Here is a 26,811-nt window from a genome sequence, read left to right as displayed (position 1 = left end):
CTATTTACATTTTTTTTCCAGATGAAGCTTCAATCGTTCAGTGACATTGGTGTGAGTATCCTATGTTTCCATTGAAGTGAAATGTGACTGCCATATATGCAACACGGTGCAGGGCTGGATGAACACAGCAGGCCAAGCAGCATCATAGGAGCAGAGTTCCTACTATCTCTGCCATATATGCAGTTGGTGGATATATGCTGGAGTACCTACTGTGTCTTGGACAGAAAACCTAACATATGACTGTTGCTAACTACAGGTTTTAATAAACGCAAAGAACTGCAAACGCTGGAAATCAGAAACAAAAACAAGTGCTGGAGAAACACAGCAGGACGGGCAGCACCTGTAGAGAGAAAACTGAGTTAACATTTCGTGTCCAGTCATCTTCATCAGAGCAGTTCTCTGTTTATTTTCCTGTGTAAATGCTGCCAGATCTGCTGTGTTTCTCTAGCACTCTGTTTTTGTCACAAACTTTAATGTTCATTTTATTTGAATCAAAATTATCCATTGTGTAGATATGGACCCAGATTTTCCAGTGACGTACATCTGTTTCTACGATATAAATGAGAGTTATGCATCGGGACTCTATGGAATCCCCAATGTAGCAGGCTCCAAGAGAATTGCCTGGGAAATTAAAAATTCCACTAGGCTAAATCCCTGAACTTGGAGCCCTCTGAAAGTATCCATCCAAATTGGAGAATTCATAGGTAAAGACTTTTCAAAGAATCATAGAATCACTACGGTATGGGAACAGGCCGTTCAGCCCATCGAGTCCATGCTGATCCTCTGAAGATCATCCTACCCAGACCCAGCCCCAACCCAAGCCCCCTTATCCTATCCCTGTAACCCCACATGGCTAACCCACCTACGTTGCACATCTCTGGACACTATGGTCAATTTGGCATTGCCTATATACCTAACCTGCACATCTTTGCACTGTGAGAAGAATCCAGAGCACCTGGAGGAAACCCAAGAAGACAAGAGGCAGTGTACAAACTCCACATAGATAGTCACCTGAGGGTTGGATCAAACCTGGATCCCTGGAACTGTGAGGCAGCAGTGCTAACCACTGAGCCACCATGCTAGCTTAAGAGAAGTTAAAAAAAACTAAAACTTAGTCGAATTCCTGGGTAGCTATTAAATTGACCCCCAACTTAACCACACACTTACCTACAACTATACCTCTGCCAGACCTCTTGCACCCCTGGACCCTGATCAAACACATACTCCATCTCTATGAAATGAAAACCGCATTCTCCCTCGTGGGTATGACATTTCTCTCACTCTGCCCACCCAACCCTGCCATGACAACTGCCATAAACTTCTTCCCCAGGATCCAAGATTCCCCGTCCCTGGGATATGATGCTCCCCTCTCCCTGTAACCAACACCACCCCTTCCCTCCAGGTCCTGACAATGCCTGTCCCACCCCTGGTTAGGAAGGGTCACTCAACCTGAAACATTATCTCTGATTTCTCTCCACGGATGCTGCCAGATCTGCTGAGCTTTTCCAGCAATTTCTGAATTTGTTTCTGTGGTATACGGAGGCTCATATCAACTGTGAAGATGTAACCAATGATGAGAGTAAATTATCATTTAAATTATAAAAAAGGAATAAATGCCAATTTTAAGTTACAGTTCAAAAAGAACATAAGAGAAAGTTGTAGATGGATACCCAAGATGCAGTGTGATTGTAGCCATGCCCTACATATTCAATGCTCAATCTTCAAGTTTGTCAATGCTCATTTGCCGGAGGTAGAAGACAAATCAAATAATGCATTCACTTGAGTCTCAAAAGCAATGTCAAAGCAGCATCAGGTGGATTATTGCCAGCAGTTCCAAAAATCCAACACGTCCAATCCTGACTAGCTGAAACTTGTGCCAAACACATGCAGACTCCATTGCCGACAGCTTAGATCTTGGACAAACTGGACACACCCTCCCTGAGCCGACTGAAACTCATATGCGGTACACACTGCCTCCCTGAACCCAAACTCCCAAAGCTCCTGGCTCCCAGCACCATTTCACCATGTCCCCGCCTCCAACAAAGCCCAACTCCCTGCCTGAAAGACAGGTCCAGCAGCAACGGGCAGTCATTTCTCTCCAGCACGTTGAATCACATTCCCCCACAAATCCCCCTCCCCCCCATCCCATCACCACCACAACTCCAGAGTGGCTCCGACCTGGTTAAAATCCCTATACTGGGGAACTGGCCCCATAACTGCTCCTCCAATAACAAAGGAGATGCTCCTCCTATCAGAGATTCTGTCTCTTGAGGGGCAGCAAGAGCAGGAGGAAGGAACTTGTGGCTAAAGGTCCATGACAGAGATAAGATCTATCATTGGAGATGCTGTGCACTGGTGGTATTTATTGAGAAGTAAGCCCAATTTAGTACCTTGCAGCCAGATGCACTGTTGGACATCCACAGTTTCATCATCATCATCGACGGTCCCTCTCAGTCAAGGACAAATCTCTTCTACTGTCTGGGCGAGTCTGTAGGTGGCTATACAGACTGACAAAGCTAGAAAAGGCTATGTTACACTTGAGGTTTGTGGTGGTCACAGGAAGGGGTGAGTGGGGCGTTGATGTGGTAGTGTGCTCCTTTTGCTGTTTTTGCCTGGCTTCCATGTTTTCCCAATGGCAAGTCTTGAGGTGCTCGACGCCTTCCCAGATGCTCCTTCTCCCACTTTGGATGGTCTTGGGTCAGTGATTCCCAGATGTCTGTGGAAATGCCACACTTCACCAGTGAAACCTTAAGGGTATTTGTGAAGTGCTTCCTCTGCCCATCTGGGACTCGCCTGCTGTTTGGAAGCATCCACAGTTTAGCGATGCAATGGCACCAGCAAATTTGTACATGGCAAGGTCCCATTAATGCTTTTATGCTAATAACAACTCTTTCATTAGTGTTGCTTGAGGGCTGAGTTGGCTGATCTCCCCTCCTCTTCATTGAATATCATAGGTTTATATCCAACTGAGCAGGTCAGAACATCAGTTTTTACTTTTTATGACAACAACCTGACTCTGAGCCAAGAGTGTTACTGCTGAAGCAAGGTTGAACATCTGGATTTCAATTCATTGAGCACTTAAATAATAATTATGCTGTTGGTTATTTTCAGATTAGCTTGTCCAAAAAGTGTTTTTTTTTTGAATTCTGATTAATTTAGGAAAAAAAGATTGTGTTCTGTGGTGACAAATGAGTAATCATTGTGATTTGTTGACTTTCGATCATGGTTGTTTGTAGATATATTATTCGTTTGTTCACTTTCTTGTAGGATATTTCCCAACTGACTGGCTGTGATTACCTTAGCCAGTTAAAACGAGTTGTAGCTGTTACTGAAACGAGTATTGTTATCTGGGATCATAAACCAAAGACTAAAAACCAGGTAAACTTTATTGTATTGCGCATTGTATGGAGTATTCAGTTGTTTGAAGAATCCTAGAGGAAACAATACACAAGGCATGTCTTGACTCAATGTGCATGTACTAGTACCAACTACAAGTAGAGCTATTAATTCTATCCATCCTACTCTTATAGCGAGTATCTTTTACTGCTTCCTTCAGCTCCCATATTAAAGATGACACACAATTAGATACCCTCAGGGTTTTATCTGCCACATAGAAAACCTGATTATGGATAAGTGGTTGAGTGTGTGATGGTGTTTTGAACATACGGTGCTGGTTTAACCTTGTGGGAGCCGAGTCTCTGAATCTGTGGACAGACTGGAAGAAAAATGTCTTTAGAAAGTAGTTTTCCAGAAATCTTTGTTCAGGATCTCAAGGCTGTTTTGTGTCAGCAAACTTCTATCTGCCTGAGCTAACTTTGGTAGACATTTCATGATGTAAAGTTCAACCGGTTATCCAGAGAGCTTTTACAAGTTTAGAACTATGGACGGTGCAGCAAATGGGAAACATATACAAATCAGGCTCATGGGAATTCAGTGGATTTCATGAAGCTGTGAGGAAACCTGAATGACTTTCTGGCCCAATTCCTTCATAGTAGAATGTTTTCCTGCTCTTCAGGCATTGTTAACGCACATAATATGACAAGGAAATATATCACTGGTTTATATTAAGCAAAAGGACAGAGAAAAGCCGTAAGTCCAACAAAAAAGAAATTCTCAGTGGCCTAAAAGATTGAAAAGATCCAAATGTATGGATGCACAGACATCTAACTATAAGATTGGAAGTATAAGGACTGCTCAAGGGACGAATGAAATTCTATTTTTATAGACACAAGGGCATTAAGTACAAAAACAAGAAAGGATCATGAATTGTAGAGAAATTGTAATAAAGATAGGATGTGGCAGCCAGTCAGGATTGTATCCTAGGTTCACCACAGTAATATTATTGATAAAAGGACGTATTTATGATCATATCTGACAAGTAGTGCCTCCTGGAGCAGAGAAGGTTAAGAGCATATCTAACAGAAGCATTAACACATTTGAATTTAGAAATAGTGAAAATTTATTTCCACTTGCTGAATCTGTAGCAAGTGAGCATGAGCATGGAATGAACACTGGGAACATTGGGAAGGTATTATCTTTTTGTCCCACGTGAACCTTCATTAGAATATAGAATGCATTTTCACATGTGATTATTGAGGCTAAGACAATGAAGATATAATTCAATAAATACTTGGTAGGAGTATTATTTGATACAGGAAAGAGCATGGAAATAGACATTACAAGTACTAATTTCCATTGTAAAGTGAACCTTATTATTGATGTGGGACAAGATTTCCCCTAATGAAGTGGGTAGTGGTAGTCAAGAAATTTCAATAAAAAATACCCCTCATACCCAAGTATTATCCTTCACCGTTGCAGCAATGGGGATTTCAGGTCCAGGCTCCAGTCTGTTGCGTCATCCTGAGAGAGCAGATCAGAAGCAAACACAAGGGCAGCCAGATGCTGAGATGATTCGGTTAAAAGGTCCATCTCAGTTCCCTCAAAATTTGAACCAGTTGTTTTATTAAATTTGAGACTGGCCAGCCCTTGCTATTTCCAAACTACCACCCCTGTCCTCAGTGACGCTCCATGCCATCCCCATGATTTCCTCGTGACTCCAATACCAACTCATTCCTCCACCCATGCCTGTAACCCGCATGCCAACTCAGTGCCCATTCATGTTAATTCTTGCTCTCTACCCATCCACAGCCCCTTATAGCCCCACCACAATATAATATCAATTTAGGAGCAAATTACTGCAGATACTGGAATCAGTACTAAAAACAAATGCTAGAGATCACAGCAGGTCAGACAGCATCAATGGAGAGAGAGCAAGCTAACGTTTCGAGATGACTCTTCATCAGAGCTGAAGTGAAGTGTGGAGGGACCAGCATTTATGCTATAGTGGGGGAGAAGGGTTGGATTGCTGGGGGAGAAAGGATGTTAATAGTTCAGATTATGTGATCAGAATGTGAGAACGGCAGAAAAATGGTGTGTCTAACTGCCAGACTAGAATGAGCAGACAGTCACACTGGAATGGGGGGAGAGGAGAGAGGGCAGGTGACGGAGAGGGTAACAAGTAAAGCTAAAAGAAAGAGATGGATTAGGAGTTGGTTCCCAATTTGAAGGTAGTGAACTCAGTATTAAGGCCAAAAGGTTGTAAATTGCCCAGTCTGAAGATGAGATGATGTTCTTCCAGTTTGGTCTGGTATTCACTGGAACACTAAAGCATGCCAAAGCCAGACACATGGGCATGTGAGCAGGACGCTGCGTTAAAATGACTGGCTATGGGAAGGTCAGGGTCATGCTTGTGCACAGACTGGAGATGTTCTGCAAAGCAGTCACCCAGTCTGCGTTTGGTTTCTCCACATTGGGTGCAGCGAATACAATACACAAGATTGGAGGAGGTACAGGTTAAATGCTGCTTCACTTGGATAGACTGGTTAGGCCCTTAGATGGTGAGCAGGGAGGAGATGAAGGGGCAAGTGTTGCACCTTCTGCGGTTATATGGGAAGGTACTGTAGGAAGTGGGGTGGGCTTCGTGGTTGATGAATGGACTAGGGTGTCCCGGAGGGAATGATCCCTGCAAAGTGCAGACATGGGGAATGAAGGGAAGATGTGTTTGGTGGATGCATTCTGCTGGAGTTGCCTGAAATGACGGAGAATGATCCTTTGAATGCAGAGGCTGGTGGGATGAAAAGTGAGGACAAGGGGAACCTGATCACACTATTGTGAGTGATGGGAAGGGACAAGGGTGGAAGCACGGGTGATAGGATGCAGTTGAGGGCCCCTGACAACCACAGTGGGTGGGAAACCATGGTAATGGTAGAAGCAAGATATGTCAGCAGTGCTGTTTTGGAAGGTGGTCTCATTCAATCAGATATGACGTGGGCGAAGGAACTGGGAAAATGGGATGGAGTCCTTACAGGATGTGGGATGTGAGGAGCTGTAGCGAAGGTAGCCATGGGAGTCAGTGGCTTTGTAGTGGACAGTTTATTCCCCGAAATGGAGACAGAAAGGTGAAAGGAAAGGAAGAGAAGTTTCAGAAATGGACGATGTGAAAGTTATAGAGCGGTGGAAATTGGAAGCAAAATGAACAAATTTCTCAAGGTCTTGGCAGGAGCATGAAGCAGCACCGAAACAATCATCAATGTACGGAAAAAAGAGTTGTGGGAAGGGGCCAGTGAAGGACTGGAGCAAGGGTTGTTCCACATACCTCATAAAGAGGCAGGCATCATTGGGACCCATGCAGGTACCCATAGCCACTCCTTTGACTTGGCAGAAGTGAGATGAATTAAAACAGAAATTGTTCAGTGAGAGAAAAGTTGAACCAGGCAGAGGAGATTTGTGGTGAATGGGGATTGTTCAGGGCTCTGGTCAAGGAAGAAGCCGAGAGCTCTCAGGCCATCTGGTGGGGAATGGAGGTATAGAGGGATTGGACATCCATGATGAACAGGAGGCAGTTAGGGCCAGGGAACTGGAAATTGTCAATATGGTGGAGAACTTCAGAGGAATCGTGGATGTAGGTAGGCACAGTCTGGACAAATGGAGAGAGGATGGAGTCAAAGTAGGAGGAAATGAGCTCAGTGGGGCAGGAACAGACTGATGTGTTAGGCCTACCGGGGCAGTCTGGTTTGTGGATTTTGGGAAGGATGTAGAAGGGGGCTTTCCGGGGTTGGGAGACTATAAGGTTGGAGGCAGTGAGGGGATGATCTCCGGAAGTAACGAGGTCAGTGACAGTCCTGGCAACAATGGCTTGATGTTCTGATGTGGGATCATCGTCCAGGGGGAGGTAGGAGCAAGTGTCCAAGAGCTGGATTTGATCCTCTGCAAGGTAAAGATCAGTGCACCACACTACAACAGCACCACACTACAACAAACCCACAAACAGTGGGTTTGTAACAATTTATGCTGCCTACCCACCAACCTTGGCCATTACACCCTTCCTACTAACTGAACCAGTATCCACCTTGGGCAGATGTGAAGAGCATTGTTGATATTAAGTAATCATCTAAATATCTCTTGCAGACTTCAGCACATTTCAGGATATCACCTTTCACTTAGCTAACAGATTGCCTTTAGTCTTTACCCATATCAAACAATGAACTATGTTTTTCTAATTAGTTACGCAGTGGAGTCATGGAGTGAATTTATGCAGGCTTCTTTAGCTTGTCTGCCATAACATTAATGGAGGGGCTGAAGAAACCCTGAAAACAGTATTTAAATGCTGTTTACTTAATTTTCTGCATTTCCAGTGGTTTTCCACTAAAGTTATGATAAAGAAACAGGAGAAAACTGATAAAAATCACATCCTAACAATATTGCAATACTCATAATTGACATTTGTGTAATCAACATCTGTCCATCTAATATATGAGGCCCACTCTGAATAAGTTGGTGGATTGTGAGCGTGTCAAATTTGGGTCGAATGAGACGTAATTTTCTTTTACCTAAAGGGCAGACCAGGCCAAAATGCCTAAGGAGTTTATAGTCTAATGTTACCAGAACAGATGTTACAATCTTTACCGCTTACCCTCACCTCCCGACTATCATTTTTGTTACCATTACCATTAGTTTGTGTTTCCCTTCTGACAATTGTCTCTCAGCTACACCAGATCACATACAAATAACCATGACACCTTGTTTCCAGCCCCATGGCATTTTCAACAGAAATATTGGCTGCATTCACTTCTGTAACATTGCTCTCATCTTTCCCTGCATCATCTCATCTGTTTCAGAAATTCACTTGCCTGTCCAAGACTCTGCTACATAGACCATGTGTCAAGTACCACTCATTCGCCACGTGTGTCCTTATTGGCCTACTTTGTCTCCTTGTACCTTTTAGATGTAAAATTCTCATTGTTATATATTAACACATTTGTCAAATGCTAAATTGTCCTTTTCCATCTCTAGTAAATATAGAAACTGACTGAACAGCTTTTAACTGATATTTACATTTTCCAACAGACTAATTTTTTGACCCTTAAACCTATGAAAAACATTATGCTCTGTATCTGTACGGTAAACCTGCCTGAGTATACAGATGAAGATTGCATGCTGATTGGTGATGATGCTGGGTTTTTGAATCGAATAATTGTGGGAAGTGATGACCTCAACTTCCAGAAATCCATGGAAAGTGATGCTTTGCAATCCCAGGCCTTGGATCCACGTCTCCTTCGTCGGTAGGTAGTCACATATATTTAGATAGTTTTATTCCTCTGCGTCCCCACCTTAACGAATTTCAGGCATGACATGACACTGATCTCTTCTTCCGCTGTCTTCGCCTCCATGCTCATGTCCTTGGACAAGAGTCCACAGCCCGTCCCGCAGACCCCTTTACCCAACTGCAACACTCTCCCTTCACCTGGACCCCTCCCTCCAGTCTTTTACCTGCATTCGATCTTTTCATTGAGAACTGTCGCCGTGACATTAGTCACCTCAATTTCACTGCCCCTCTCACCAAACCCAACCTATCTTCCTCCGAACTGACTGCACTCCGTGCACTCAGATCTAACCCTGACTTTGTCATCAAGCCTGCTGATAAGGGTGGTGCTGTTGTAGTCTGGCGTACTGACCTCTGCCTTGCAGAGGCTGAGCACCAGCTCTCGGATACCTCCTCCTACCTTCCCCTGGACCATGACCCCACCATGGCACATCAGGCCATTGTATCCACTACGGTTACGGATCTCATTTCATCCAGTGATCTCGCCCCCTCCGCTTCCAAGCTAATAGTCCCCCAACCCCGCACAGCTCGTTTCTACCTCCTGCCAAAAATCCACAAACAGGACTGTCCAGGTAGACCCATTGTTTCAGCATGCTCATGCCTCACAGAACTCATCTCTTCCTACCTTGACTCAGTCTTCTCCCCCCTGGTCCAATCCCTACCCACATACATCCATGATTCATCTGACGCCTTACGCCGGTTTCAAAACTTCCAGTTTACCGGTTCGAGCCACCTCCTCTTTACCATGGATGTGCAATCCCTTTACACATCCATTCCCCACCAGGAGGGTCTTAGGGCTCTCTGCTTCTTCCTGGAGTAAAGATCGGAACCATCCCCACCCACCACCATCCTCCTCCGCTTGGCCGAGCTTGTCCTCACCCTCAACAACTTCTCTTTCAACTTCTCTCATTTTCTTCAGATAAGAGGGGTTGCCGTGAGTACCCACATGGGCCCTAGTTATGCCTGTCTCTTCGTGGGGTACGTGGAACATTCCTTGTTCCAGTCCTATTCCGGCCCCCATCCACAACTCTTTCTCCGATACATCGATGATATCATCAGTGCTGCTTCCCTCTCTCGTCTGGAATTGGAAAACTTCATCAATTTCACCTCCAATTTCCACCATGCCGTCACTTTCACCTGGTCTATCTCTGACTCCTCCCTTCCCTTCCTTGACATTTCTGTTTCCATTTCTGGGGATAGACTGGCCACTAATATCCACTACAAACCCACTGACTCCCACAGCTACCTGGACTATACATCCTCACATCCCACTTCCTGTAAAGACTCCATCCCATTCTCTCAGTTCCTCCGTCTCCGTCGCATATGTTCAGATGAGGCCAACTTCGACAAGGGAGCCTCTGAAATGTCCACCTTCTTCCTCAACCAAGGATTCCCCAGCTCCGTTGTCAACAGGGCCCTCAACCAGGTCCGACCCATCTCCCGCACTTCTGCCCTCACCCCTTCTCTTCCCTCCCGCAAACAGCAATAGGGTTCCCCTTATCCTCACCTACCATCCCACCAGCATCCACATCCCGAAGATCATCAGACTCCATTTCCACCACCTCCAGCAAGATGCCACCACCGGACACATATTCCCCTCCCCTCCCTTGTCCATCTTCTGCAGGGAGTGTTCCCTCTGGGACACCCTGGTCCACACTTCCTTCACCCCCAACACCGCCCCACAGCCCTACGGCACCTTCCCCTGTAACCGGCAAAGGTGTAACACCTGCCCATTTACCTCCTCCCTCCCCAGTATCCAAGGGCCCAAACATACCTTCCAGGTGAAGCAACACTTCACCTGCACTTCCCAGAATCTAGTCTACTGCATTCGCTGCTCATAATGTGGTCTCCTCGACATTGCGGAAACGAAGTGTAGACTTGGCAATCGCTTCACGGAACATCTACGTTCTGCTCGCAAAAAAGACCCTGAACTACCTGTTGTCTGCCACTTCAATGCACCACCCTGCTCCCTGGCCAACATCTCTGTCTCTGGCTTGCTACAGTGTTACAGTGAAGCCCAATGCAAGCTGGAGGAACAACACCTCATTTTCCACTTGGGGACCCTACAGCCCTCTGGACTCAATATTGAGTTCAATAATTTTAGGGCCTAAACTCTCCCATGTCCCAGCCTCCCACCCCACACACCAGGCCTTGTTACCACATAGCCTGCCATTACACACCCCCTGTTGTTAGTCACTAACAGTCCCCATTAACAACTACTCACCCTCCCAGCCTGATCGTTAGCAACTCCTTTGTCTGTCCAACTGTCTTTCTCTCTCTTTGGGCTCTATCTATCGTTTACTCCCTACCCCACCCACCTCCCTATTTTCTGCATATAAACTGACATTTTCCCAGCCACCATCAGTTCTGAGGAAGGGTCACCGGACCTGAAACGTTAAGTCTGTTTTCTCCTTCACAGATGCTGCCAGACCTGCTGAGCTTTTCCAGCAACTTTGTTTTTGTTCCCGATTTACAGCATCCGCAGTTCTTTTGGTTTTTATTTTGTGTTTAGATAGTTTTTGTTTGTCTGAAATGGTGGTTTAGCTGCTGGCAATTGCTAAATCCCTGAAAAAGTCAAACTTTTTTTTTAACTGCAACATCTCAAGTGTTGATTTTAAATACATGTTACAAGACATAACTTATCAGCATGGATTCATGCCTAACACACCTTATTGAATGTTTTGAAGAGATGAGTGAAGTAGTGGACAGGTGAATGTCAATGGATATTGTGTACATGGGCTTCCAGAAGGCATTTGATAAACCCTAACCCTAACCCTAACCACACAAGAGATTGTGAACTAATGGAGAAGCCCATGGAATTAAGGGCAAATTACTGACATGGCTGGGAAATTGGTTGTGTGGCAGGTGACAGAAAATAGGGATAATGGGTAGGTACTCAAATTGGCAGGACGTGACTTGTGGTGTCCCATAAGGATCTGTACAAAGGCCTCAATTAGTCACATTATTTATTAATGAATTGGATAAAGGCATAGAAAGTCATATATCCAAATTTGCTAATAACACAAAGTTAGGTGGCATTGTAGGCAGTGCACATGATAGAATAAAATTTCAAAGGGATATTGATAGACTAAGTGAATGGACAAAACTGGCAGATGGAGTTCAATGTAAACAGGTGGAGATATTCCATTCTAGACTGAGAAAGGATAGATCAAGGTGCTTTCTAGATGGCATGAAATTAAATACAGTGGCTGTCCAAAGTGACTTGGGGGTTCAGGTGTACAGATCTTTAAAATGTCACAAACAGATGCAGAAAGTAATCAAGAAAGCTCACGGAAAGCTTGCCTTTATAAAGCCATAAAGTCATTTTTAAAATTCATTTCGTGGGATGTGGGCATCGCTGGCTGGCCAGCATTTCTTGCCCATCCCAGAAGGGTCTCGACCCGCAACGTCAGCTTTTCTGCTCCTCTAAAGCTGCTTGGCCTGCTGTGTTCATCCAGCTCTACACCTTGTTATCTCAGACTCTTTGACCTAACTCGTTCTTATGCCAACCAGGTTTCCTTAACTGAACGAGTCCCATTTCCTATCCATATAGCTGTACAAATGACTTTTAAATGTTTAATTGTACTTGCCTCTGCCACTTCCAGAGACAGCTCATTCCATAGACGCACTACCCTATGTGTGATAAAATTGTTCCTCAGGTCCCTTTATATCTAGAAGACTGGAGCATAAGGTTGCAGAAGTTATGCTGCAGTTACACTAAACATTGGTTAAACCACATTTGACTTAACAATGAGCAAATCTGTGCACCAGACCTTAGGAAGGATATATTGGCTGTGGAGCGAGTACAATATGGGTTTACAAGAATAATACCTGGACTTCAGGGGTTAAATTATTAGGGGAGATTATACAAATTAGGCTTGTTTTCTCTAGAATTTAGAATGCTAAGGTGTGATTTGCTCAAAGACTTCAAGATATTAACAGGAAAATACAGGTTATATAAAGGTAAATTATTTTCACTGTGTGGGGACTCTAGAACTAATGGCATCATCTGAGAATAAGAGCCACATCATTAAGGGATGATGCTAAGAAGCACTTCGACTGAGAAAGGGCAGTAGATGTTTGGAGCTCTCTTCTCCACGTGGCATGCTGGATCAATTATTAATTTTAAACTGAGATAGATTTTTGTTTAAGTAAAGCTTTTAAAAGATATGGGCCAAAGGCAGGAACAGAGTTACGTCATACATCAGCCATGATCTCATTGAATGGTAAAACGGGCTCGAGGAGTTGAATGGCCTACTCTGGCACATCCAATAGTGAACGATGGTAAACAATTAAATAACTCACTGGAGGAGGAGGCTCCACAACTATCCCCATCTTCAATGAAGGAAGAGCCAAAGACAACAGTACAAAACATAAGGATGAAGCATTCACAGCAATCTTCAGCCAGAAGTGCCAAGTGGATGACCCACCTCGGCCACCTCCAGTGGTCCCCAGAATTACAGATACTAGTCTTCAGTCAATTTGATTCACTTCACGTGATACCAAGGTTGGGGGCACAGGATAGCGCAAAGGCTATTGGCCCTGACAACATTCCAGCAATAGTACTTAAAATTTGTGCTCCAGAACTTGCCCCCCAACCCCCGAGACAATCTCTTCCAACACAGTTACAGCGGTGGCATCATTCTAATAATGTGGAAAATTGCCCAGGTATGTCCTGTACACAAAAAACAGGACAAATTCAACCCGGCCAACTACCAGTCTACACTCAATCATCATTAAAGTGATGGAATGTGTCATCAATAGAACTATCAAACAGCACCTGCTCAGCAACAATCTGCTCACTGATGCCCAGTTTGAGTTCCGCTAGGGCCACACAGCTCCTTACCTTATTACAGCCTGGCATCTCTGCAGAGTTCCTCAGGGTAGTGTCCTTGGCCAAACCATCTTCAGCTGCTGCATAAATGACCTGCCCTTCATCACAAGGTCAGAAGTGGGAAAGTTTGTTGATGACCTCACAACGTTCAGCACCATTCGTGATTCCTCAGTTACTGACAGAGCCCATGTTCAAAAGCAGCAAAATCCAGATAATATCCAGGCTTGAGCTGACAAGTGGCAAGTAACATTCACACCACACAAATGCCAGGCAATGGCCATCTCCAATGAGAGACAATCTAACCACCACCCCTGAACCATCACTGAATTCCCTGCTGGCAACATCTTTGGGGTTGCCATTGAGCAGAATCTCAACTGGGCTCACCACATAAATACAGTGACTACAAGAGCAGGTCAGAGGGTAGGAATATTGTGGTGAATAACACACCTCCTGACTCCTCAAAGCCTGTCCACCATCTACAAAGCACAAATCAGCAGTGTGCTGGAATACACCCCACTTGACAGGGTGGGTGCAGCTCCAACAACACTGAAGAAGCTTGACACCACCCAGCAAAAAGCAGCCCACTTGATTAGCACCATATCCACAAGCATCCAGTCCCTCGACCATTGATGCTCAGTAGCAGCGGAACATATCTACAAGATGCACTGCAGAAATTCATCGATGATCCTTTGACAGCTTTGTCGAAACCCGTTATCCCTTCCATCCAGAAGGACAAGGGCAGCAGATGCATGGCAATGCCACCACTTGCAATTTCCCCTCCAAGCCAATCACCATCCTGATTTGGAAATAAATTACTGTTCCTTCACTAGAGCTGGTTCAAAATCCTGGAATTCCCTTCCTTAGGGCATTGTGGGTCAACTGACAGTACATAGATTGTGGCGGCTCAAGAAGGCAACTTAAGGGCAACTGAGGATGGGCAATGGATAATGGCCAGCTAGTGAAGCCCAGGTCCCATGAGTCAATTGGGAAAAGTCAGCTTACATATAACACAGCAACCAGAAAATCTACTTTTGTGCTATATTTTGAGGCAATAATATTGGTGAAGACATCAGGGAAAGCTACCATGATCTTCTCTAAAACAATTAGATGCTTTATATCCTTCTGGGAGGGTAGGCATAACCTTTTTTTAATATATTATCCAAAAGCTGACACCTGCAACTCAACTGCAGCTGGACTGACTGTTTACCTAGATTTTACACGTGAGCTTCTGAGCTGGAACTTGAATTTTCTGATTAAGACCCAATGCTTAAAGTAACTGTCTGATTCATAAGATAAATAAAAGTGCCATCATCATAAATTTGAAGAGCAATAACTTTTCTAAATTGCAGAGTATCCTTCAGTTATAATTTTTCTTTTCCAGCCCCATTCTGCGTCGGAAACTGCACAATGGCTGGGTGTTGAAAGTGAAGTACTTTGCACATTTGAACTGTTTTGCATGCTGTTCTCCAGACAGCGTACACTCACTGGTCCTGGATGACATACGCAAGCTTGGAGATTGTCAGTGAGTTGCAAGCATTTATGCACAAAGCTGTAAATTTAACCCTGTGTAGAATTATGTAACTGCACGTTTTGTTAAAATGTGTCGACACCTGTCAAATTACGGACATAGACGTGGCCTTCTTCTCAGAGTTAAGCCTGTTTCGTGATCTCATGAAAATGCTTCAATATGTCAAGATTTTTCAGAAATGCATCTAACTTAGGATAAGAGGTGTTAACTCAGCACCCTCTTTGACCATTATTCTCTTTTCGAGTAAACATTCCCAGCGACCTGGCTAATACAATCAGACCCTAGGACTGGAAGTACGGTTTTTCTGGGTATAGACAAAGAGTCAGCAGCCCACACCACATTCCAATAGCCTCCTGCATGCCATGCCATTTGTTTGGGGCAGCACTTGAAGGCTTTGAAGATGTTGCAGAAACTCCATTGAAGGGCCTGACATGATCAATATTTTTGGCATGCAAACCACAAAATTCTCTTTACAAAACAGATGCCACTGCTTATACTGCAGTAGGACCTCAACTGTCAAAGGTTATGTGAATTTAATTAGGATAATGCTATTGTTAAAAGAAATGTTAGCATCTATACAGGTAGGGTCTTGTGCAAGAGAAAAGCTCAATGGTTGCAAATTTATGCGAGCTAAGAAAAAATATCTGCTGAAAGTAAAGGAATAAACACCTTCCCACATTTTTACATATCAGTAATTTGCCTTTCTTGTTTTTGTCTTGCACAATAACAATGCCCTTTTCAAAATAGCTTGAAACATTTGAAAAATCTGTACATTTGGATGTACTGAGATCATGAAAGGTACTATATGAATGCAAGTACTTTTTTAATTTTCCAATTGTATTGTAATAGCTTGTACTATTTTCCTAGATAAGGCAAAGTTCTCAGAACTGACAGAAATGTCCTCATAATTGTCAGCACTTTTTAAAAAAAAGTATCTTTGTAAAAGACATTTTATGCAGTAATATTTTTTATGTACAAAGTTTCTGACTTATTACACATCCCCTGATTTATTAGACTGTGGGATTAGCACATTCTATGATCAGATCATTAATTGTTCAGTTGTAAAAATTATAACTGACCTTTTTATGTATTCTAGCTACTGCATTAAATTTTAACTTGTATGCACCATTTTCTTCTTTCATGTTGCAGATATTGATTTGTATCCATTCATTGATTTTTGGTGGGATTTTTAAATTCTTCACGCATAGTTACTTCCTCTGTTCCATCATCTCTTGAAAAGCCTTCAAAACTAGACAATTTGGGGTTAAAATTTCTTCGGAGTATGTGCAACTCCAAAGATTCTGTCTTGTTCTGCATCTTGTGAAGAAGGTATCCTAGATGTTGACACCATGGAGAGCAAACTGATTCGGTGTTGTTTATGTCCCCGGTTGCAGCTGGAGCCTGTGGCATTGAAATTTAGGGATTTTGTAAGCTTGACAGGCAGACATTCTGTAAAAGATAGTGGGAACTGCAGATGCTGGAGAATCTGAGGTAACAAGGTGTAGAGCTGGATGAACACAGCAGGACAAGCAGCATCAGAGGAGCAGGAAAGCTGACGTTTCAGGTCTGGACTCTTCTTCAGCTCTACACCTTGTTACCTCAGACATTCTGTAAGACTTCTTTTTGCAGCTCCTTCTCTTGATGTTGCTTGAGCCTCAGCAATAGTTCCTACAATATTCCCACCTCTCCTAATTACTCTGCAGCCAGGGAAAATAATAGAGTACAGCTGCAGCTAAAAAAAAGATTTTTTTAAATTTATAAATGATATGAAACTCTCCCCAAATTCAGTTAAAACAGACAAAAAAGGCGTAGAAAGACTCCTATGAACCAAAAATAATTATTCAAAGACTTGCTTTAAAAGGATTTGGTATCCCACCCAAAACAATTATTTTAGCCTACTCTCTCAATATTTGCACAATATTTTTATAGATGGGTTTAAGAATGATCAATTAAACAGTCCCAGATATTAAAGTTTTCGAGAAGATTTGTAGCTCAGGTTGTGGATGAGGTTGTAGACATGCTCGCCGAGCTGGTGGGTTTGGTTGCAAACGTTTCATCACCCTGCTAAGTAACACCATCAGTGCGCCTCCAGTGAAGCATCAGTGTTGTGTCCCGCTTGTTATTTATAATGGTGGATTGTGCTTTTCGGGTATCCATTTCTTTTGAATATTCTGTATAAGTGTTCCTGTTCTGCTTTGCATAGTTCCGGGTTGCTGCAATGTGTTATGGTTCACTTAAGTAGTGTCCTGATGCAGCTCCGTTTGTGGGCTTTGGGGTGGTTGCTGGTGTAATTGAGTATATGGTCCGTATGTGTAGTCTTTCTATATACACTAGTCTGGAGTTCCACATTGTTATTGTGTTCTACCATTATCTCCAGGAAGGGTAGTTGGTTGTCAATTTGCAAACAAAGAAGAGAACAACAACCGACTACTTTTCCCGGACATAATGGTAGAACTGGTATTCCAACCGGAACTCCATCAACAAACACATTGAATTAGACCCTGTGTACAAACCATTGAGAAACAAAGCCGGGAGTAATACCAACCACCCCAGCAAACCAAGGCATATAAATAACAAGCGGGAGAGAACTCGGAAGCTTCCCTTGAGGCACACTGACGATGTTAACTAGCGGGGTGATGCAATGTTTGCAACCAAACCCACCAGCTCAGCAAGCATGTCTACAGCCTCAATCCCAGATATTAGTTTCTAAAAAGACTGCTAATACAAGTAGATGTGCAAGAAAACAAATCTAATACCAATTGCAACGTTAGCACCTGAACTGAGGCACCTGACAACACTGTCAGCCGTAATAAGGAAAATCAAACTTACAGGCATTATCCATCTTTATATGTAAGCTAACAAAGTAACTTATAAAAATGTACTTATTTAGATATGGCACTTGGTTCTTTTATGAAAAGTATAAGCAGCCTATGGCTTCCATGGTTATCATATCACATTCCCCTCAATGCTTGATGCCAGCTATTGCTAACTACTCTCCCTAAGCCTATCTTAATTTCCTAATTTATGATTTTGGCTGCAACTACTGACCTAGCACGTATTTATGATTACCCTTTGCTTCCTCCATTCCCAGCTCTGGGATATACCTTATCAAATAGCATGTTTCTGCCCTCTGGAATTCCCTAAGCATTTCACCCTTTATGACAACTCCTCCCGTATATTAAAATAATCTCAAAATTCTGCCCCTCAGTGACTCTCCTGGTCTATTGCCTCCTTGTTGCCAATCACTTCTCTACACTCAGCATACACTTTCCTTCATTGTAAAGCATACTGAGACAATTCTCAGCACTTCACTTTATCATTTGTGGGATGTGGGCATTGCTGGCTTGGCCAGCATTTATTGTCCATCCACTTTGAGCTGGTGGTGGTGAGCTACATTCTGCAGTTGCTTCAGTCCATGTGCTGCAGGTAGATCTACAATGCCATTGGGGGGAGTTCCATGTTTTTGATCCAGTGACACTGAAACAGCAGCAGTGCATTTCCAAGTCAGGATGGTGAGTAGCTTGGAGCGGAACCTGCAGTTGGTGGTTTTCCCATGTATCTGCTCCCCTTATCCTTCTAGATGGTGGTCGTCATGGGTTGTAAATCTGGCTTGGCTACCTAAGTGAAGACAGAAAGTTAGGATAAGGGGTGGCATTTTTGGCATGTCACCCTGTAACTAGTGGAGTGCCACAGGGATCAATGCTTTACAATATATATTAATGACTCGGATGAAGGCAATGAATGTATTATCATCAAGTTTACAGATAACACAAAAAGGGGTGGGAAGGCAAGTGTTAAGGATAACACAAAGTGTCACAGAGGGATATGAACAGGTTAAATGAGTGAACAAAAACTTGGCAGATGGAATAGGATATGGAAAAATGTGTGGTTATACACTTTGGCAGGAATAATAAAGAGGCTGAATATAATTTAAATTGAGAAATGCTGCAGAAAGCTACACCACACAAAGGATCTGGGGGTCCTCATGCATAAATCATAAAAAGTATATACAAGTTCAGCACATAAACTGAAAGGCAAATGCAAAATTGGTCTTTATTTCCAAGAGAATGGAGTATGAAAATAGGGAAATTTTGGTAAAACAGCACAAAGCACTAGTTAAACCGTACCTAGAATGTTGTGAATAATTGGTCCATTTATCTAAGGAAAAATGTACTGGCATTGGAGACAGTCCAGAGAAGGTTCACTGGGTTGATTCTGGGCATGGAGCAATTTCATGAGGAGAGGTTAATAGATTGGGCCTGAACTCATTGGTGTTTTGAAGAATGAGGGGTAATATTATTTAGACATATAAAATTCTTAAGTGCTTGATGGAGTAGACGCTGAAAGGTTGTTATCCCTTGTGGAACAAAGGACATAATTTTGGAGTAAGGGTGCATTCATTTATGACAGTGATGAGGAGGAATTTCTTTTCCCAGAGGATAGTGCATCTGTACTACACAGTGCTACTGAGGTGTTGTTAAGTATATTTAAGGTTGCGATAGACAGGTTTTTAAATCAGTAAAGGAATCCATAGTTATGTGCAGTTGAGGATTATCAGATCAACCATGATTATAATTGAATGGCAGAGCACACTCGATGGGCCAAATGGCCTATTTATGTTCTTAAGTCCTAAGTCTACTAAGTGAGATTATGGAAGGGAATTCCAGAATGTGGGGCCTACGTAGCTGAGGTCTGAAATGAGCGAACACTGAGACCTCTGAAGATTGTAGGGCTTAGAACAAAGGATGAAACTTCTAAAACTGTGGCTTCTGTGGGCTGTATACATGCAGGATGTTGTCAACAGATTGTTATGTCAGAACCCACAACTAAGGTGAGGAAATTATAAGGTAGCAGGATTGCATCAATCCTGTCAGCTTCAAGATAAAAGGTCTAACACAAGGCTAGGAAGTGAACAGATTCTATTTAGAATAGGTGACAGGGTCTCACTCACCTGTTGGAGAGCTGGTAACTGCCTGGCAATGTCTTTTTTTGGAAAAACACACTGAATCAAGTACCTATCAGGCACATAGCCGGGTAGTAACAGGTCTTCCCTGAGATTAAAGACCTTGGAGGAGTTTATCCAGTCTGCCAAGCGGTGGTGGCTGATCAGAAGCTGCCCTGCAGTGCACCACAGGGGAGTTGGTGACTACTTCTAGCACTACATCTGCCCAGAATCACTGATGGACCCACTGATGAAGGTGAATGATGGCAGAAAGTAGGGAGAGTTTGTGAGGTAAGTGAGGTAGGGGGCTTATCTTTTCTCATGCCTGGTCCTTTGACCAGGAGCTTAATGACTTTGAACAAGGAATCTCCGGAAGTAACCCTAATAGGGTTTACTTTTTGCGCTTCCCACATTCCAAGTCTTCCTCATACTGGCAGCGATTGAGACTCTTGAAGTGAGCACTAATTGTCTACTTAAGGGCATCAGTTAGCATTGAGCAGGAAAGCTGAAACCGGGTTTTCCAACTGTGTTCTTAATTGGGGTGGAGGAGGCATACCTCTTCCCAATTAAATGTACCCCTGCCGCTAACCCCATTACAGGTCAAAAGGAGTATTAAATTCAACCCCATGTGGCATTTATTATGGGATAAATATGCTCAACTACAAAACAAAACACTTGCATTTGTTATGGCTTTGTAAATTGCATGGCAGTGCTATTCTGTTGACATATTCTTCATCTCTGACTGCAGGCCAATTAGAACAGTTTCAATCCCAAGGGGTGTTAATGCATTTGATTACTGTGTGAAAGCAAATACCGTTGTTACAGGAGGTAAGTTGAAAATTAAATTTTCTTCTGAAGTTCTTTACTGCTTCATAAACATATTGGTGCACTCTTATAGCTTATGATCTAAAGAATTATGCACACTTTGTCAACTTGATCAACGTCAGTTGTGGCTTGGAATAGTTGACTGACAAAAATTACAATCTTGCATTCGTTAGATGTTTCCTTGCTTAGAAATTTCTGTGCCCTGAACTTGTTGCTGTTCAGCATTTTAAGCCCACATTTTATTTTCACTTTGCCTCTGTACATGTTAAGATGCAAAAGTGAGACAGTTCTTGCACAAATAAAGATGAAAAGAAGAATAAATTGCAAATATTGGAAGTTGAAATAATAAGCCATAATTATCAAAATGCAAAGCAGTTATGTCACATTTGGAAAATGAAAATATCCTTTATGGGTCTGAGTAACAAGTGCAGCAAGGCCCAATTTTTATGGTTTTCGAAAGCAGCATGGCAAGCACTGAGTTGTCAATCGACAAGGATTAATATTGAGCCTTACACCTTACCAAAGTAGCCAAACAAGCTTAACATAGGGAAAAACTCATCAAGGGAACCTAAGTGAGCTCCTGGCAGATTCAGCTTGCCACTTGCTCCAAACAAACTCCATGTTTGACACTGGGCATCAACATCTCAGGGCAGACTCCATAGAACCAACCACATGCACTCCATATCCATAGACGTTGGCACTTGGTATGTACCAGCCTCTTAGAACCCGAATGGCACATCTCTGATTAACTTTAGGATGCTTCTGCACTTCAGTGCTGCATCTCTGCTTGCATTGGCAGCTATCATCGTAAAGCTACAGCAAGGATACTGTATCGTCAGAGAGACGTACCCAGCTCATGGACTGGCTGCTTCTTTGTGCTGTTCTCACTTTCTTAGTGCTCACTTACTGTGAAGTCTACCCAGGTGCTCACAGCATCCTACCTTGTATTACCTTGCCTTTCCTTTGTACACTTTGGCACCTCAGCCAGAGATAAAAAGCCCATATTATTGCTATCTTGCCTTGCCATTTAGTGCAAAGCTATGAAGTTTGTCACGCTTGTCAGCAGTCCTCAGTCAAGTCAAGGGGGATAGCCTTTGGTCAAGGGTTCCTGACACATTAAGTCAAGGGCAGCCTGTGGTACCAGTCCAGAGCCTGCTCCGGGCATTCAGAGAATCTATCCACTCTACATAGATTCATAGAGCTGTACAGTATAGAAACAGACCCTTCGGACCAACTTGTCCATGCAGACAGATATCGTAAATTAATCTAGGCCCATTTGCCAGCATTTGGCCCATATCTCCCCAAGCCCTTATTATTCATATCCCCATACAGATGCCTTTTAAATGTTGTTACTGAACGAGCCTCCACAACTTCCTCTGGCAGCTCATTCCATTCACACACCACCCTCTGTGTGAAAAAGCTGACCCTTGGGTCCCTTTTAAATCTTTCCGCTTTCACCTTAAACCTATGTCGTCTAGTTTTGGACTCTCCCACCCCGTGAAAAGACCTAGGCTATTCAATCTTTCCAAGTTTCTCCAAGCTCAGCCGTGAATTTCGCTGTTTGTTTACATGACAGGTGAGTAGCTGAATATTGGGCAGCTAACCATCAGTCTTGACTTTTTATGCTCTTTTGGGGCTGTTGTCCTCCTGGAATGAGAGAGAGGCAGGTATTTTAGGAGATGAAAGTGTGTATCACGGCTGTTACTTTTGGTGCATGTGGAGAGGTATCGAGTGGAAAGGCAGCGCAGACGGCATGCAGGCTTAGTGGTGTTGGGTAGGTGAGAACGAGTGGGAGAAGGTGTGACATGTAATATTGAGAGTGGTAGAGCATGAGCCTTGTTAGAAGTGGCCCAGTCACAGAGAAATAGTGAGTGTGAAATATCGACGAGAAGATGGTGTCACTTACCATGGCAGAGTAGAAATGGTCATTGACTTTCTTCATGCAGCGCTGTGCATTCTTCCAGACGGCTGAGACTGCTCAAACCTGGGTGGCAACCTTGGACATGGTTGGCACAGTCTGGTGACATGGGCCTCCACTGCTAGTTCGGGAAGAGAAAGTCCTACATTTGCATCACCCCCCACAGCAGGACCTGAGGACGGTGCATGCATATTTTCCCGCGTCCGTCATGTCCAAAGCAAATCTAATATCCTTATTACATTTACAAACATTTTACGTCTCAGAAGGTATTGTAAAATCAGTGATTGCAGTTGAGCAACTTGCATTCTTTACAACTGTAACATTTTGCTCAGCCTCAGCTAGTCTCCTGTGCTCGCAAAGCATTCCGTCCCATAAAATTTAATATAGTCAGTCGGTAGTACAGAGCTTTAAGTATTCTTGAGAAAAGATGCATTTTGTTCCAGATTTCTGAGTTGCACTCATCAGGATAATTAGAAAAAAGTACCAAAATAACAACATTTATGTTGTATGACACTGTCTTTGATATTTTGCTGCCTCAGCCTGGTTGGGTACGGTCAGTATCTTGCCTGTTTCAAACAGTTGAAGAAATATGCATTTTCATTCAATCAGTCAGTTGTTATGATGTGTGGTTGATATACTTAGCATCACACTGAGACTGAAATTCATTTACAACATTACTCGTTTGTGTAATAGGTAGAAGACATTCACTTCTCAGGGCAATGCCTTGTCAGTACTCTCATATAGTATCAACTTTGTTTTTCCTTTACATTGGTATTCATTGAAATTGCCCTGATGAATACAAGATAAAAAGCTTTGACAATATGTATCTTTTTCAGCAACGTTCATGTAAAATGCATGTTTTATCAATTGTATGCTAAACTGACTTTTCCAATGCTATAATCTTAAGAACAAAATTTGAATTGCTGTATTTCTGGACCAGAAGCTAATAAGGGAGTGCAGGGCTGATGAGTAAAACATAACGTGGTGCAAGTTAGGATACAGGCAGCAGAGTTTTGGATGAGCATTATTTTGTAAAAAGTCAAAAGTGGCTACTCAGTGAAGCAATAACTGCAATTCAAAAATGCAAGAGAATTAGTCAACATACCAATTCACTTATTTTTACATTAACTTGTGTGCAAGGAGGCTCTTGCACTCAAAGCACAGCTGTGGAATTGGCAGCTTAGCACCAAGTGTTCACCCGTATATCTTACCAATATGCACATTGCTTGTCTTGCTGGAGGAGGGACCATCAAATAAGCATACCACATTGGAATTTTCCTCTGTGTCCCTGCTCAAATAAGTTTTAAACTCAAGCATGTACAATTCAGAGTTTGAACTTCTCACATTTCATGTCTAGGAGAAGATAAAATTCTCCGCCTTTGGAATCCTAGTATGTTCTCCAAACCAAAGGCATTGATGCATGGCCACAACTGCATCATTACTGATGTAGTAATCAATGAAGCAGATCAACATATCATTAGCCTGTCAACAGAAGGGGTAAGTGATTGTTTCATTTTATTCTTGTTTTGAATAGCTGTTGCCAATTGTGTATTTATATACAAGTTAGTAAATAGAATGGAAGTAGTTGCATGAATATCCAGGACCTTAGAACCACATTCTAGTGAAGCACTGAAGATTATTGTGAAATTATTATGTGTGAAATACATTTTTTTTTGGATGAAACTTTAAACCGGGGTCTCAGCTACTCTCTCAAATGGAATAAATAGAGTTCGTGCCTCTGCTGTCAGGCCAATATTGATTACTCAGCTAGCAACATCATAACAAATCCAAATCATTTTTGTTTATGAGATCTTGCTGTGCACAAACTAGTCATGTTTCCATACATTACAATGGTAACTATAGATCGAATTGTGAAGTGCTTTGTAATTACTGTCCAGAAAGGCACTGTACACATATAAGTTATTCCTTATCTGTTGCTTATGAGTTCCTGTTTTGATATACATGATTGGTGTATGGTTATGTTTCTACCTTTTTATTCTTGTTCGTTCACCTGTACAAAAGGGCTGTTTATCTTTTAGCCTTGAGTCTAATAAAAGGTGCATTTCTGAACCATCACAACATACCTTTCTCTCTTTCCAGATATTGATTGTTCTGTTGTCTATTTACAGCTTCTTTTCTGTTTTCTCACTCATCAGTAGTAATTCACACTAATGCCTTGCAAAGGCAAACATTTCAGAATATATTTCCCTTTCACTATTTGAAATGTTATCAATAAAATGCAAAAGCATTATATTTGTTGTGTCACAACCACCTGTCATGTCTATTACATGGACAGTGAACAGTAAATTAATACAAGTCATATAGTCCTCTTTAACTTGTAATGATTCAAATTAAAGCAGACAAACAGTAAAGCTTTTTCTAAAAAAAAGTTAAAAATCTCTCTCTTTTTTCTCTCTGTCTTTCTCACCGTCTATCTGGAGAAGTGTTTTCTTCTCAGATGATCCAAACCATTTAGTTCAAGGGCAGCTAAGAACGGGCACTAAATGCTGGCCAGCCAGCAACGCCCATGTTCCCCATGTGAATAAAGAAAAACTGGGGTTGGTTTGAGGCTTCTTCCATTTCTGTCCACTAGGCACAAAAGGGCCAAAGGCTTTGGACAGGAGGGAGAAAGACACCCCTTCACCTGTTACAGGGTATTGACAAAGTTGCAGCCCACTCTTGGAGTGGCACCTCCCAGTTTGAATTGTGGCTCCTGCTCCAGTCACCTGGATGCTTTACTGTTTCTTGGACCTTAAGGAGCTTAATTGGTGGACTACTGTGCCATAAATACCTGAAGGTGGAAATGTGTTATGGAGTCAGCCTCACAGAATTCCCTGCATGATTTTGCAATTCCTCATCTCCTTTGCCAATTCAGCCCAATGTTTCAGAATTTCCTGCAGCATACATGCTTTTAATTAGATTTGTACGACCTGAGAAAACAATGGTTTCACTGAGAATTAAGGGATTAAAAAGTTTAAAGAATGAAGAAGAAAATGGTATAAATCAGGTCAGTAGAGGAAGAGAAACAAAAAGAATAACTGAAAAATTGAATTGTTTGAGAAAGACAGAAAGGAAAGAGAAACACAGCTTTTTAACAATTAGAATGCTGTAATATAGGAACAAGAGTGCACAATTTAAATTTTACATACCTGAGCCAAAGAAACTGTTTGGTATTGCAGGACAGTAAATCTCAAAAAGGAATGTAAAATTGTGCTTGCACTATTATGTACCAACCATATTTTTCCTACTATGAGTTTAATTTGCAATTCATGTGCAAATACAGCAATTTCCTGGAAATCATGACAGATTGCTTAGAAACCATTGTTTCTCACAAGGCTAACATGAATGTTTTGTAGATCATCCAGTGTCATGTGACAGGATTCAAATGATCTCTCTTTCTCATTACTGGTTGTTGGATGATTCATACATGGATGATGGCAGGCATTATTGATGCAGTTTGTGGTTTTCTATAATGGGTCTGCATAGGATATACCATAGAGAGCTGGATACTTGTTGAGTTGGAAGTCTTGGAGTTTGTTAACAACATTGTTTACATGTCTATAGTATCACAGGCATATACACATATTCTGGATTCTGTGCTTACTGATAATACTGCACAATACCTATATGTAGTAGACTGACTGATCACACTATACTGATTCCATTACAACAGCATGACTAAAGATGAGGCTGGTGGACGTGACACTGTGTGATGTCATGTGAATGTCTTAAAAGTACAAGCCTATATAACTTGGAATCCATGCTATAGTTAAACAACAATTTAATGTGTTATTTGGGTCAATGATGACTTGGATACCAATGGCTCTGAAAGGCCAGACTCCATGGATAACTGCATCAGGTGTTCTTTGTTGGTGTTTCTCAAGCTGCATCCTTGGATTCTGGGAAGGGGTCCGCAGATTAGTTGAGTACTACATGAATAAGTGGTGGCCAAAGGGAAGCTTTGGTGTAAGCCAGGAGATGGGGGCAGAGTGCAGCCACAACAATATAGGATGCATAGAGTGGCCTGGCAATCTTACCTTAGAGAGCCGCCCACTTGAGTTAAAATGCAGCGATAGTAGGAACTGCAGATGCTGGAGAATCC

The 26,811-nt window shown here is 42.5% G+C and overlaps 1 protein-coding gene across 1 annotated transcript in view; it reads left to right on the top strand.

Annotated features, from left to right (window-relative positions):
- Positions 1-26,811, top strand: part of LOC125484076 (WD repeat-containing protein 64-like) — a 143,223-nt gene that overhangs the window by 23,849 nt on the left and 92,563 nt on the right. Inside the window, exons 5-9 of the mRNA XM_048601346.1 lie at positions 3,268-3,378; positions 8,407-8,621; positions 14,878-15,018; positions 20,715-20,794; positions 24,067-24,206. Of these exons, the coding sequence (XP_048457303.1) occupies positions 3,268-3,378; positions 8,407-8,621; positions 14,878-15,018; positions 20,715-20,794; positions 24,067-24,206 (687 nt within the window). The remainder of the gene's footprint in view (positions 1-3,267; positions 3,379-8,406; positions 8,622-14,877; positions 15,019-20,714; positions 20,795-24,066; positions 24,207-26,811) is intronic.

Source organism: Rhincodon typus, chromosome 9, assembly GCF_021869965.1.
Source record: "Rhincodon typus isolate 14 chromosome 9, sRhiTyp1.1, whole genome shotgun sequence".
Classification (NCBI taxonomy): Eukaryota; Metazoa; Chordata; class Chondrichthyes; order Orectolobiformes; family Rhincodontidae; genus Rhincodon; species Rhincodon typus.
Note: the sequence above shows the minus strand (reverse complement) of the source record. Positions and strands in the feature narration are given on the sequence as shown.